The sequence below is a fragment of the Mus caroli genome, unplaced genomic scaffold, assembly GCF_978045245.1.
Source record: "Mus caroli unplaced genomic scaffold, Mus_caroli_1 scaffold_3, whole genome shotgun sequence".
Classification (NCBI taxonomy): Eukaryota; Metazoa; Chordata; class Mammalia; order Rodentia; family Muridae; genus Mus; species Mus caroli.
The window spans coordinates 38,667,453-38,681,051 of record NW_028227258.1 but is presented as its reverse complement, the minus strand read 5'-3'; the positions used below and the strand labels follow the sequence as shown (position 1 = coordinate 38,681,051).

Genomic DNA, 13,599 nt, shown 5'->3' with positions numbered 1-13,599 from the left:
AAAAGTGTTCCCAGCAATAAGGAAATGACCCTCACGGTGACAATGCCCCTTAGATAATCAGGCCAGCCGGCAGGCTTTGAGACCCATACTCTGAACCATCTGAAGAGCACAGGGCCTGAGAAGAAGCTTGCAGTTCCTTTTCTGTAAGATGACGAGTGCCAACAGCAAATTATGCTTTGGAGGTACAGAATATTTACAGAGAGTGGGGTGGGGCGTCATTTTTTCTCAGACAGACAGAAGGCTAGTATGGATGCTAAGAGGGGACAATCTTTCCTCTTGGCTGCCCTGCATGGCCATTGTTACATATTTCCTAGCTTGTCACACTGGTGATAACGATCAGCAAGTGGAGCCCTTGAAGTGATAAATCAAGATGCACTTGAGCCTCAAAGACTTGACATCTTCCAAAGAAGCCAAACCCAGAGGCTATTTTTGACTAATTTCTGTGGGTTGAAGTATCAAATCTCCCCTACATATCCCCTGCGTGCCGGCAATTGGGTGTGCTTATGTGCGTGGGTGTGGGCACATGTGCCATCCCTTGCATGTGGCAGTCTGAAATCAACCTTCATGTACTGGTCCTTGACTTACCACCTTGTTTGCCATAGTCTCTTTATGGCTGCGTTAGTCAGGGTAGTTGGAATATAAGCTTCCGGAGCTTTGCCCTCTCCTCCTCCCTTTTCCTATGGCATGCTGGGATTGCAGAAGCGTGCACTACCACGTCCAGCTTTTATGTGGGTTCTGGGAATCCAAGCACAGATGGTTAAGTTTGCACAGCAAGTGCTTGCACTCCAGGAGCCATCTTTTCGTCTCCTGATGCTGTCTATTATTTGTGCCTCTCTATCAGTTTTACTGAGCCGTTTATAGATGTTCACCGGGACAGGGTTGTTTAGCTTCTCAAGGCACTCGTTGGCATTTTGGAGCAGACATCTCTGCGTAGGATGTAGTGATGGTTTAATGCCTTTGTGGGTGTTTAGGAGTTTGCTTTGCCTCTACTCCCCATTTCTGATAATTCAAAATACTTTCATATGATGCCAAATGCTACCTGGGAGGAAACACTGCTTGAAGCAGATCTCTCAAAGGATCAGGGACTGCAGCTTGGATGGGAAAGCCTGGGAACAGAAGGACCTCACAGTGTTCCAGAGCCTGAGGGCGGGGCAGGCGTGCTTATGCATGCAGGACTGCCCTCTCCTGGACGGGCTGTGTTGGTGCAGGCGAGATCCTCAAGGACGGCTGACCAACCACAAACAAACCATGGAACCTTCTAGAAATCTAGGTTTGTTTTGTTTTTTTTTCTTCCACTCTTCGATTGAGGATAGTAATAGCGACTTCTTGCTCTCTGTGACTCCATCACATCGCCACTCTAAGGCTATATACTAGCAAGTGTAATCAGTGGATAAGGGGCTAAGAACAGCGAGTGAGATGCAGGGTTAGCTGCAAATGAATCATAGGTAAAATGATCCAGTGTTGACAGTCAACACTTACTGAGTCCAGTACTTGGACATTTGGGTGGACATTAGCTATTAGGAGCAAAAATAGAAGCAGCAAAAGAACCCCAGATGATACCTCGGTACCTCCTTGGAGAGTCCGAGGACTTACAGATGACCGTGCTTGTTTGTTCATCTTATCTTCTAGACAACGGCTATCTAATCTCTCCTCCAACCTCAGAGCCAACAACCTCAATTCCTGTTACTCAAGGAAAAACGAGGCAATCAGAAGATCTTTCCTCATGCCAACTCCCCAAGCATACTTATTGATATGTCCTGAATTTAACCCCAGTCCTTAAAATGATAAGCTGCCCTTGAGCCTGTGGCCAACCCTGCCACTAGATCCTCCACCCGCACCAAAATACTCCCTTTTCTGAGCCATTACTAACTGTCTCCATTAAAAAAAAAAAAATCTCCTCTGGACTCTTTCCTCTCTTCTGCCTCTTTCATAGTTAAATCCCTCCAGATTGATTCATGGTCTATATTAGATCCTCTAATTCCTTCCCTCCCACCCCCTGTCAATTTATGCTCACGTCTTTACAACAATCTGACCTCCAAGTTGCTGTCGTAAGTCAATGCTGAGATCTTCATCCCTGCCTTAGACACTGAACCACTCAGATGCCCAGCTACTCTTTCCCAGAAACCACCTTTGTCATCTAGCTCTGGCCTTCACTTTCAACCCACCTTGCTGTCCTTTCTCATCTCCAGAGCCCATTTATTTATTTTTTTCAAGAGCAAATCTAAGCAAGTGCTCTACCACTGAGCTACACCCTGGTCTTCCAGGGCATTAACATTGAAATGTCCCTCTACCTCTCCTCCACCTTTGTCAGACTCCTGAACCATATAGATAAACTTCTCTTTCCCTTCCCACTTCCCTACTCTCTGAGCCAGGCCAGGCCAGGCTGCACTGAACAGCCCACTAGCCCAGGGAGAACCTCCATTCTTCTACCACCCCCTCCTCCTACCTTTATCAGACCTGAGACTCCTGAACCATACAGTCAAGCATTCCCCCTCCCATCTTCCCTGTTCTCTGAGCACTCTGGGCCAGGCCAAACTGCCCTGAGCAGCTTGCTAGCCCAGGGCGACTTCCATTGGACCGGAGGCTCCTGAGCCATACAGACCTGCACATCGGGAACTATACAGCCCAAGGATAGCCATCAGAGACCTGCCACACCAGGACCATTGAGGTTCATCCCCCTCCCAATAACCACTATGACAAGAATATCCAGAGACCAAACCCATCCAGATGGCTAAAGGCCCTCAAAAGAACACAATCACCAAAAGCCAGGGTGATACGACACCTCCAAAGCACAGCTACCCGATTACAGCTAGCCCTGCACATCCTAACACAACAGTGAACTATCTCAAAGCATAATCCTTTCTTTATCTACTCCCAGATACTGCTTATGTGTTCCTTCTGAACTTCAGGCTCATAGATAATTGCTTATTGGAAATATCCATATAGTTATTAAGAACAACTCCCCAAATTAATTTCTACTTATGAAATGCATATTCAACTTTCTGCTCCATCTCAGTTCATGACCATCACATCTTCCTGCTGCTAAAGTGAGAGAGAACACGTGAACCAACCCAAAGCCACCGCCAACTCCTTTACCTCCCTCTCCCATCTATTACATCATCAGATACTACACTCTCTAAAGTAGTCTCAGAACCCAGTATGTCACACTGCACTGCACAGACTCAGTAGCCATTCAACACCATCCCTCTCCACTAAGCATTACTGCTGTTAAAATGAGCATCGGGTCCTGGCTGGGTTCTCCAGACTCCCCATCTCACAGCCCCAGGATTTACCCCATTTCTTCTCTGACTACCTTCATGAATTCGCCTCTCTATTAATGACACCATTCTAGCTAAATCTGCTTCCTTCCTGTCTCCAGAACCCTGTTTTCTTTATGGTCCTATACTTGGGACATTCTTCCTTCTTTAAGCCAGCTTTGTGGCCCTGTACAATGCTTTCGAGTCTTTGTTCAAGTATATTTGTTTAACCCTAAACCTAACCCAACCCTAATACTAACCCAAAAATAACCCTAACCCTAACCCAACCCTAATACTAACCCTAATACAACCCTAACCCACCCCTAACCCTAACCCAACCCAAGGGCCAAATTAAAAACTGAGTTCCAGCCTCCTCAGGCATTTGACGCCCCTGTCCTCTGCTTTATTTTCTCCTTACATCTTACCAACTATTACGGTCACTTACCTACCTTACTTAATATAAGTTTTTCTTTGTCTTCCAAATAAGGAAACCTACATTGTCTATGTGTTTTGTATTTTACAAGACAGGGTTTCTCTGCAGAGCCCTGGATGTTCTGGAACTCTTTGTAGATTAGACTGGCCTCAACCTCAGAGATCTTCTTAACTTGCCTCCAAGTGCTAGGACGAAGGGTATGCACCATCATAACTCACTATGTCCATGTGTTTTAATAGGATTTTTAACTTACAGCAAATGTTGAATGAGTAGATAAATGTAGAGATGGATAGACATTCTTTAAATGACATATTCTATTTTTCAATTTTGATTTTATGTGCATGAGGGCTTTGTCTGCATTTATGTCTGTGTGCCATATGTATGCCTGGTATCCATGGAGGACATAGAAGGTATTAAAAAACAAATCTCTTGAACTGGAATTTCAGATGCTTGTGAGTCACCATCTGGGTGCTAGGAATTGAACCTGTGTCCTCTGGAAGGAGAGGAGACATCGTTCTAATCTCCCCATATTCGATTAAAGATCTTTGAGATAACGTTCTAAGATCACTCTTAATTCTCTGACTGAAATGTATCAAGCTATATAGCCTTGATGTTGTCGGCAAGTTTTAAAGCTTTTCTAGAGTCTATAGTGGTCACTGATCACTGTAGATGGCAGATTCTTAAGGAAGACAGGCCAGCTGGGTAGGACAATAACCAAAAGGGAGCAGACACAATTTCAAAAGACTCCATTTTCTAGCACATTCTGTATATTTTCTTGGAGCTTTTCCAGAAAACTGGCCCACGGGTCCTACTGACTCTAGCCTTCTGACCCTCAGCTTGGCTTCTGCCTCTGCCCTGGTTACAGGACAATTAGGGAAAAATAAGAGGAAAGTTCCATTGTCTCCAATGTCCAGCAGACAAGTACTGGATATGGCATACCGAGCCAAGGGACAAAGAAAGAAAAAAAGATGTCCCTCCCCTCAGGGTTCTATACTCGTGGAGAACAACTTTGAGGGCTAGTTTTATGTCAGCTTCACACGAGCTAGACTTATCTTAGAGGGGGAATCTCAAGAGAGAAAAATGTGCATTTTCTTGATTGGTGGTTGATATGTGAGAGTCCGCCTCCCCACGGGAGGTACCACCCCTGACCCGGTGGCTCTGGGTGCTATAGGAAAGCAGGCAGAGTAAGTCATGGAGAGCAATCCAGTAAGCAGCACGCCCCCACTGCCTCTGCATCAGCTTCTGCCTCTCGGCTCTCGCCGTGTTTGAGTTCCTGTCCTTATTTCCTTTAATAATGGACTGTAGCCTGGAAGCATGAGCCCAAACAAATCCTTCCCACTGCAAGTTGCTTTTGGTCATGGTGTGTTATCAGAGCAATAGACATCTTAACTAAGACAACTTTTTTTTTTTCATAGAACTGAGCACCTTGGGACATATGATACATTTGCCCCTCTTGGTGGAAAAGACTATTGACTGACTTATCACAATATTTCAAGTACCCAAAGTACACAGTAGGCACACACAATACATCTCTGGAGCTGAGCACATGATAGTCAGATGATGAGTATCTGTTGGAAGAAAGGAGAATATGAAAAAAAAATGTACAAGAAATACTTATGTATACGTGCCCAAGGGATTTGTAGACAACCATCCAAGAAATAGACTACTAGAAACAAATTCTAAGAATGCCTAGCTTCTGGTTGGGCAGTGGTGGTGCATGCCTTTAGATTCTGACACTTGGGAGGCTTAGGCAGGTGGATCTCTGTGAGCTTGAGGCTGGACAGTTTACAGAGCAAGTTCTAAGACACAGAGAAACCCTATCTCAAAACAAACAAAAAACCCCTAGCTTCTGAGACCGTTTGTGGCGGAGAGCTGGGGTGAGAGTTGGGAAGGGGAGTGGATTCTAAGTCAGCTCACACTGGAGAAAGGCATGGAGCAATGCATGGGGGACAGGTTTTCTCTGCAGAGGTGAAATGACCTGCACTTCTGAAAGGCAAGGGCTACCGCTCTCTCTGACTTCTCTCTCACACCCTGTTCCTGCAACAAGGTCGGCCACCCACCAGCAGGCTCAGTAAAATCACTTGTTATCTTCTAGATCACTGATACATTTCTCTGATACTATGTTCTCAAGTTCACCTAGCCATAGCAGAGGGGGGAAACAAATAACCACACAGCTGAGGCTAGCGGGAGACATTCCTACTGGATGCTAATTCCTAACATCAACAACATATGGCCCCTCATTTGCAAGGCAAAGCTCTCCTCCAGTCCAGCCTCTCATCATTTTTTCCATTGCGAGGATGGCATGGGGGGAAAAGCACAGAGAATGAATTCCCCAGGGAATCTGAAGCAGCCTGGATCCCAGATCCTTTGACGGGAAACCCTGTCTGAGTCTTCTAAACACACTGTGTACCTGGTTGTGATTGTCCCTTTCAGCCAGAGCAGGGACCTGGAGGTATCTGTCCCCCACTAGGCCTTTTCTATTATTCTCCCATCCCGGCTTCTAGACCACCTTAGAGATCACGGATCACCCAGCCCATCAGGCCACTTTTCCATTCAACCACAGAGCCTGCTGGATAGCTACAATGTTCACTTTTTCTTTTATTTTGAGTTCTGGATTTTAAAGACAGGGTCTTTCCTTGTAGCCTAGACCTTGGAGTTGTGATCTCCAGCTTTAGCTTCCCCAGTGGGGGAGTGACAGATGTACACCACCTCAGGCCTCTTTATTTTGTTGGATAAGATTTAGTAGGTAAGTCCCAACGGAGACCGATAGAAGTCACCACTGTTAGGAATGCTCATATGCTCTGAGAAGACCCCCCAAAACCCCACATCTTGCAAACTAGTTAACAGAAGAACTAAGTCACTGGAGAAATGGCTTACGTGAGAGAGCATGACCTGCCAAAAGTCACTATATTTTTCACTTAAATATTTTTAAAAGATCTATTTACTTATTTTATGTATATGAGCACACTGTAATTGTCTTCAGACACACCAGAAGAGGGCATCAGATCCCATTATAGATGGTTATGAGTCACCGTGTGGTTGCTGGGAATTGAATTCAGGACCTCTGGAAGAGCAGCTAGTGCTCTAAACCACTGAGCCCCAGCCCCCCACATTAAATTATTAACTTATTCAACTGTTATTCCCAAAGAAAGCTCACAAACATTTACCTACTGAGGATACCCCCTAACATTTACAACTTTAGTGTAGGTCACAGAGAAACTCTGTCCTCATGTCACTGCCTGAGAGGACATTAAATGACACAAGGAGGCACTGTGCACTGTTCACCTACATCCTCTGGCAAGCATCCTTTCCCAAGATGTGGAAACAGTTCACCCTTCTCAGAGGCACAGCTGGGGCATCTTCCTAGAGTCAAAAAAAATCGATGCAGTTGCTGGCCTGCTTGGCTCGAAGCCACTGATCCTGGATGAAGAGGCTTTGGGGAACAATGGGGGACTCTGTGTTCTTGGGCAGCCCTTGAGTGTGCAGACAGGAGGGTCAGGTGGCAGGAGGGAGTCCTGGGCTCTAGCCGGGAGGAGAGGTGGCAGCTCTTTGTGGTACCTGCTCTACTGTGAAGCCAAAGATCAGCTTACTTGGAGACCTACATTCGGTTCTAGACACTCAGTTTTCACTTCTTTCCCCTAGGCTCCCCTCATCGATGCCAACTGAGGCCTTGCCCTAACAGAAAATGATCATGTTCTGACACCATTCGGTGGCCGAGGGGGAAAAGGGCTGCTTTCAACCGAAGAATGACCTCCTGCCTTCCTGCCTTCGCTCTGGGGCCTTGTTGGCTGAGGCTGGTGGCGCTCTTGTTTGGGCACACGCAGGAGAATGTCATGGGGTGTCAAGCTAGGAGCTCAATTCCAAGTTAGCACTGGGGCCATAACTCCGTGACGTCATTCTCAACTCTCAGGATTGGGTCTTTTCCTTCTTCTCTGAGACCGGGTCCTCTCCTCACTTGCATGGAGCCTGGTTTGGCTCCTTCAGTGTATTCTGATATCTTGGCAATTTCCACTTGCACAGCAGGGTGGGTACTTTGTTCAGGAAGTGAGGTAGGTAGAGGCAAGAGTTTGTTTGTTTCTCCCCTTTGTACGCCACGGCTACTGCTCTGTCTTCTGGCAGCACTGAGACTACACTGAGCTAGAGAAAGGCTCTCAAGTGCCCCTGTAATAAAGACTTCCCACTCCTCTGGGTAAAAGACCCTGTAAGTTTTTAACTGTGCATGGCGGGCCAAATGGAAACTACATTTCCCATCCTCCTTAGCAGTAGGTGTTACCATGTCCCTTGGCTCTGGTCTTTGGGGGTAGGTAGTAGTGCAGCTTATGTCTTCTGAGGAAAGAGACTCATCTTCCTTCCTGTCACTTTCCTAAAGGCTGAAGTGTGAGACACAGTGGTTGGAGCCCGTGCGGCTCTTCCAACTATGAAGTGACTAAAAAGAGCAGAGGTTGTGGGACCTGAAGGCACTGCGATCTTGGCTACTTTACCTTCCTTCTTTCAGCTTTCTCTTCTTTCTACACAAAGTTCATCCTGATGATTACAGTCTGTCTGCTTGACCAAGTAGAGCACATAGAGCAGGCACCACAAAGACTCTTTGGGCAGTTACTGGGCATTCACTGGAGGCCTTCAGAGATCCCCAAGCAGAAGAGCCTGCTTCTACCACATCCTGGAAGCTGGACAAGTGTGTCTCGAAGGGCTGTGGTTTCCAAGGAGCCTGTGAGCATCTTAATTCCAAAGGGCCACTCAACTTTGGCAGAGGGGGAGGCAAGTTCTCCAAGAATCCACTATACTGAAGTTGTCCTGGGATATGAGCCTTCGGTATGTGCTGTAGAGTTGCTTAGCAGTGTGTATTTTGCCTCACTGAAGGGAGGAAGTAAGGAGGAAGACATGCTTGATCCCACGTTAGGGAATCGCACCGGCCCTATTGGCGTGATACCTGCTCTTGCTCTTACCTGTCAGGTAACAGGCTCGTAAATGCAACTTGGTGCTCATCCTTGCCACAGGGTGTGAATTTGGCCATCACCAAATCAAAGAGCAGAGTCACCGAGTCACCACATTTTCAGGATAATCTCCCTGGAGGCGTGGTTCACAGACCAACCACTTGCTCTCACACTGTTACTACTCTGCAAGGATGAATGGGCTAAAGCTAAAGCTAAAAAGCTAAAGGAAGGTCGTCATCACTGAGCAAGTTGTTTCTTCCAGCTGACATGTGCTGTGCTGTGGTGGTGGTGGTGGTGGTGTGTGTGTGTGTGTGTGTGTGTGTGTGTGTGTGTGTGATATTTAAGCAGGTCCACATATATGCAAGCACACATAGAGACCAGAGACAGCCTCAGGTGTCACTCTTCAGGCACCATCTAATTCATTGGGCTGGAACTTGACCAGTAGGACTTGACTAGTAGGCCAGGCTATCCACCAGTCAGCTAGTCTCAGATCTGACTGTCTCTGCCTTCCCAGTCCGGTTCTGGTGAGCAAACTCAGGTCCTTGTGGTTGCAAGGCAACCCCCTTAAACTGCACTGACTCCCACACCGCTACATTTCTTCTTCAAGGCTAGGACTTCATCATCATCGAAGGCAACAGCAGAGTGACGTGCCAGGACATAAGCTCTCTGCTTGGTTTCAGATGGCACTTTGACACTGACATACAGTGTGAATATCCTATTGGGGAGCATGATAAAATGCATGTCTCTGTAGCTATGCCCAATCTGTCCACCTGTTCATCCATCCATCCATCCATCCATCCATCCACCCACCTACTTTGTCCTACCCCAAATCAAATCAGGTCAGAAGCTCTGAATGCCTGGTCCACATCTTGGTGTGGGAAAGCAGGGAAGCAGATTCCGAGAAAGACCAGGGTGGAGAAGCAGCCATGGGATATAGCAGGCAGAACCGAGGCTACACTGTTGCTTTTTCAAAGTCAAAGCAATCCTAACTTCCTCATGTACTTGTTTTAAACGTTGACTGGCTTTGCTGAAAATACCTCCCTTGCAGAGTCTTCCCTGGATTCTGTCATCTGTGATGCTAGGAGCTAGCAAATCACCTCGGAAAAGGTGTAAACCTGAAGACTTGTTGTTGTTGTTGTTGTTTCTTTGTTTTGAGACAAGGTCTTATGTAGCCAAGGCTGGCTCAAACTTCCTAGGTAGCCAAAGATGACCTTGAAACTTTTGAATTTTCCTGCCCTCGCTTCAGGAATGCTAGGGTTATAAGCATGTGACATTTCACTCTGTTGATAAGGCGATGGGATTGGTCCCAGGCTTTCATACCTGCTAGGGAAGGTCTCTACCTACTAAATTATATTCTCTAGCCCCAGACTTGACAACATTTGACAGAAGTCTTCCTATCAGTTTTACAGCTTTGCCTAAGTGTTCAAGCCTGACTGAATTTATTTACTCATGAAACCCAGCTTCTCCAAAGCCAATACAAAAGAGTTCCCCCAAGACAGATGCCCTGGCTCCCTCACCGTCACCTCCAGATGCCTCTGGTTGCACAAGAGGTCATGTGCTCACAGGAATTGGCTGAAAGTCCTAAAATGGTGCCGCTTACCAGCAGTGCCCAGGCTCAGCAGCACAGCCACCCAGAGGACCCAGAAGAAAATGAGGATGGCACACGTCCACAGTGGCTGGAACAGCAGGAAAGGACAGCTGCGGATGGCTTTGTTTGTGACGTGGAGAAGCTCAACTGTCAATTTTATCCTCTTCCTGAGGGTAAAAATCAAGGCCAGGAGAAGGACCTGGTGAGAAAGAGGTCAGAGTGAACCCCTCTGCAAAGGGGCGGGGCTGGAAAGCAACCCTGTAACCAGTGTCTCATCAAGTAGCCCTCCCTGTGGATAGTCACTGCTTCTGTTATACCTGAACTGCTACATTCCTAATCATGAACTAAGCCCCAACAATGAACGGGTCCCTGTGTGAGATCCCATAGTCATCATAGTGAAGGAGGCCTGACACCTTCCTAAAGAGCCAGCCAAGAGTAGGAGAAAGTGAGACTGAGGCTCTTTAAGGGTAAAAGAGACATCTTGTATTTTCCCTCCTCCGCATCACACACTCAGAGATGGGGTACGAATAGGCAAGAGAACGTGACGTAAAAGGACAACGAGTACATCTCAAATCTACTTGCTATGCCATCTCGACTGGGTTTCCCCTCTCTGCATAGAAACAGTTTAAGTCTCCAGGTTAAGGAATCCACTGCCCTTCACCCACACATTGCTTAGCCTTCTCTGCCATTCACTTCCTGGTCAAGCTTCTTAGTTTGTCTGTCACGCACCCCCCCCCCAACCCCTAACTCTCTCCTTATCCACCACAAATCCTTTGACCTCAGCTCTCTCGGGAAATAGTCCTCCCTAGGGTTGCTTTGGAACACTTACTGTCACGACTGTAGAGATGATGGCAAAGGCTAGCATACACTTCATATTCTCCTTTTCTGTGTCCAATTCTGTACTGAGGTCATTGGTGTAGTCATAATACAGCCACCATAAGACACCACAGACGACTATAAAATAAAGCAACAGCAGGCATGGCATATGTCCTGAGATTACCTCTTCTACACACACACACACACACACACACAAATACAACCACTGTAAGTCCAGCCACTTATAGTTGACCCAGTAACAGTGTCCAAACAGTGGATCCTATATCCCCAAAAGCTTGGTAGCTCGGCACTTATCTCTAGGTGATCTGTGCAAAGCCAGGTTAGCCTGCAGAGGCTCTGTCCATCCTGGGGTAGCTACTTACTGGTCTTGGGCAGACACAGGGACCTAGCCAACAGGATGAGTCTGAGCATGATCGGGAAGGGGTGGCCCCAAATAGAATGATGGAGCAGCATTTACTTGAAACTTTAAAGTGTTCACATAACGTCTGCTGGTGACAGCCCCTGGGGCCAGGGGGCTGGAGGTTGGCTTCATACTCACAGAGGTGGGTCCTTTACTTGGCCCATGAGAATCAGGTTATCAGAGTCCCACTGATGCTGCAAACGCTCTGGATTATGGAAAGCCATGACCATAAACCACCACTATTGTAACTCTAGGGAGGTCATAGCTTTCTACTGATCACGAACGGGAAGATGGGTGATAGAGCCTAGGCACAATGGCCATGCTCCAGTCCAGAGCTTGTTATGATTTAGAACTGAAATGACCCCTAGAAGCTCATGGGTTGAAGGCTAGATTCCCCAGCTGGTTGGCATTACTGGGAGGCCAAAGAAACTTTGGGAGGTAGGATCTACTTGAAGAAAGTGGGTCTCTGGAGATGTGCTCTTGGGAGCCATCTGGGACCCTAACTTTCTGTTTTTTGGTGGCCATGAGGCAATCAGCCTTAGACTATCACATGCTTCAAACATGAGAATATTATTATAGACTCAGAAACAAGGGAGCCCGGGGAATATGGATTGAAGTCGCTGAACCTGTGAGCCCAAACAAATTTTCTTTAAGTTGATTTGCAAGGTATCTTGTCACAGAAATGGAAAGGTGACTAATACAGGAACTCAGGGCTCTGTGTGGCTGCCCGAGAACAGAACTGACTATTTAAGGGGATTATACCATTGCAGTCATGTTGGTCATTTGAAATTAAAATGTCATAAACCAGTTGAAAAATATGGTTTCTATCTCTCAGACACCCTTTCCCCAAAACTCCTGGGGATATTCACAATCCATTGATTGGTAAGGAAAGAGGCATACACCAGGTTCCCCTGGTGTTTGCTCCTTCCCTGGCTTGCCCTGCAGACTGATCAGAGCCTTTGTGTGACAACCATGGGTTCTCACAGGCCCAAGGGGTAAGTGTAGCACAGAATAAATCCTTCAAAATGAAATTTTTTTAAAAAGGAAGAAAGTTTGAATTTCTTCATTCTGTCTCTCCACACCAAACTTTTTTTTGTTTCGTTCTTTGTTTGTTTGTTTTGAGACAAGGTCTCTCTCTCTCTATAGTCCTGGCTGCCTTTGGAACTTGCTATGTAAACCAGGCTGGCCTTGAACTCATGGATATGCATCGACTTGTCTCTGCCTGCCAAGTGGTGAGGATACAAGGGTGCCTCACCATGGCCAGCTGGAATTCTTCCCTACAGTGTATAGGAGTATCAGTAAAACACATTTTTTGTTTTGTTGTTTGTTTGTTTGTTTGTTTGCAGCCCTGGGGATTGAGCATCGGGTCCTGTGCATGCTTGGTAAGACTCTAGCACTGAGCTGTATCCGCAGCCCAGCGTTGTGGGCTCCAGGGTCACTCAGTCAGAGGCTGGTCTCAGGAGCGACTCAGTGGGATAGAGTCAAGGATAGATTGGGCATTAACTTTCTTTAGGAGGCAGAATCGACTCCCACTCTCCTCTCTGCGCCTGGTTTTCCTCTTATGTGAAAGGATGGGCCTAGACTGTGTCCCCTTCTAAGACTGTAGTTAGTTAAACAACAAAACCAACCATCCAACCAAACATCCTTTGCATTCTATACTTAATGGAAAGACGTCCCATTTACTTAGAAAGAGTGAAAATACTTACACAGCAATCCCAAAATGACCAAGGAGATGATAATGTGGATCAGAAGGGTCGAGATGAACCGGAAGGCGAACAACATGGCCAGAGACAGGGCTGGAAAGTAAGCACTGAACATGAAGCCCAAGGTGAGCCAGGGCGGAAGGGGGGCTGGGGAGGAAGGGTGCTGAGCATCAGATGGGACCAAGCCCAGAGAAGTGACAGCTGACAGGTTTACTCAACAGCCAAGTATCCTGGGAAACTTACCGAGCACTAGAATCAAATGGCAAACTATACCCAGGGCACTAGGCCAGTGACACAAGTTTACTTTGCCATGGGAAGTAGGTTCTGAAAGGCTAGCACTCTTGGAAAGTTTAAATAGCTAAAGATGAATAAGTAAATGAATTATTCCACAGTACCCAGAAATCATGTTTTTCCTACAAGTCCAAATTAACTTTTAAAATTAAGTCT

At 46.6% G+C, this 13,599-nt stretch overlaps 1 protein-coding gene across 2 annotated transcripts in view; it reads right to left on the bottom strand.

Moving 5' to 3' along the window:
- Positions 1-13,599, bottom strand: part of Slc44a3 (solute carrier family 44 member 3) — a 73,718-nt gene that overhangs the window by 39,818 nt on the left and 20,301 nt on the right. For both annotated transcript variants that reach the window (XM_021158173.3, XM_021158174.3), the window contains exons 7-9: positions 13,156-13,245; positions 11,042-11,166; positions 10,225-10,411 (exon numbers count right to left, since the gene is read on the bottom strand). In XM_021158173.3, coding sequence (XP_021013832.1) covers positions 10,225-10,411; positions 11,042-11,166; positions 13,156-13,245 — 402 coding nt within the window. The remainder of the gene's footprint in view (positions 1-10,224; positions 10,412-11,041; positions 11,167-13,155; positions 13,246-13,599) is intronic.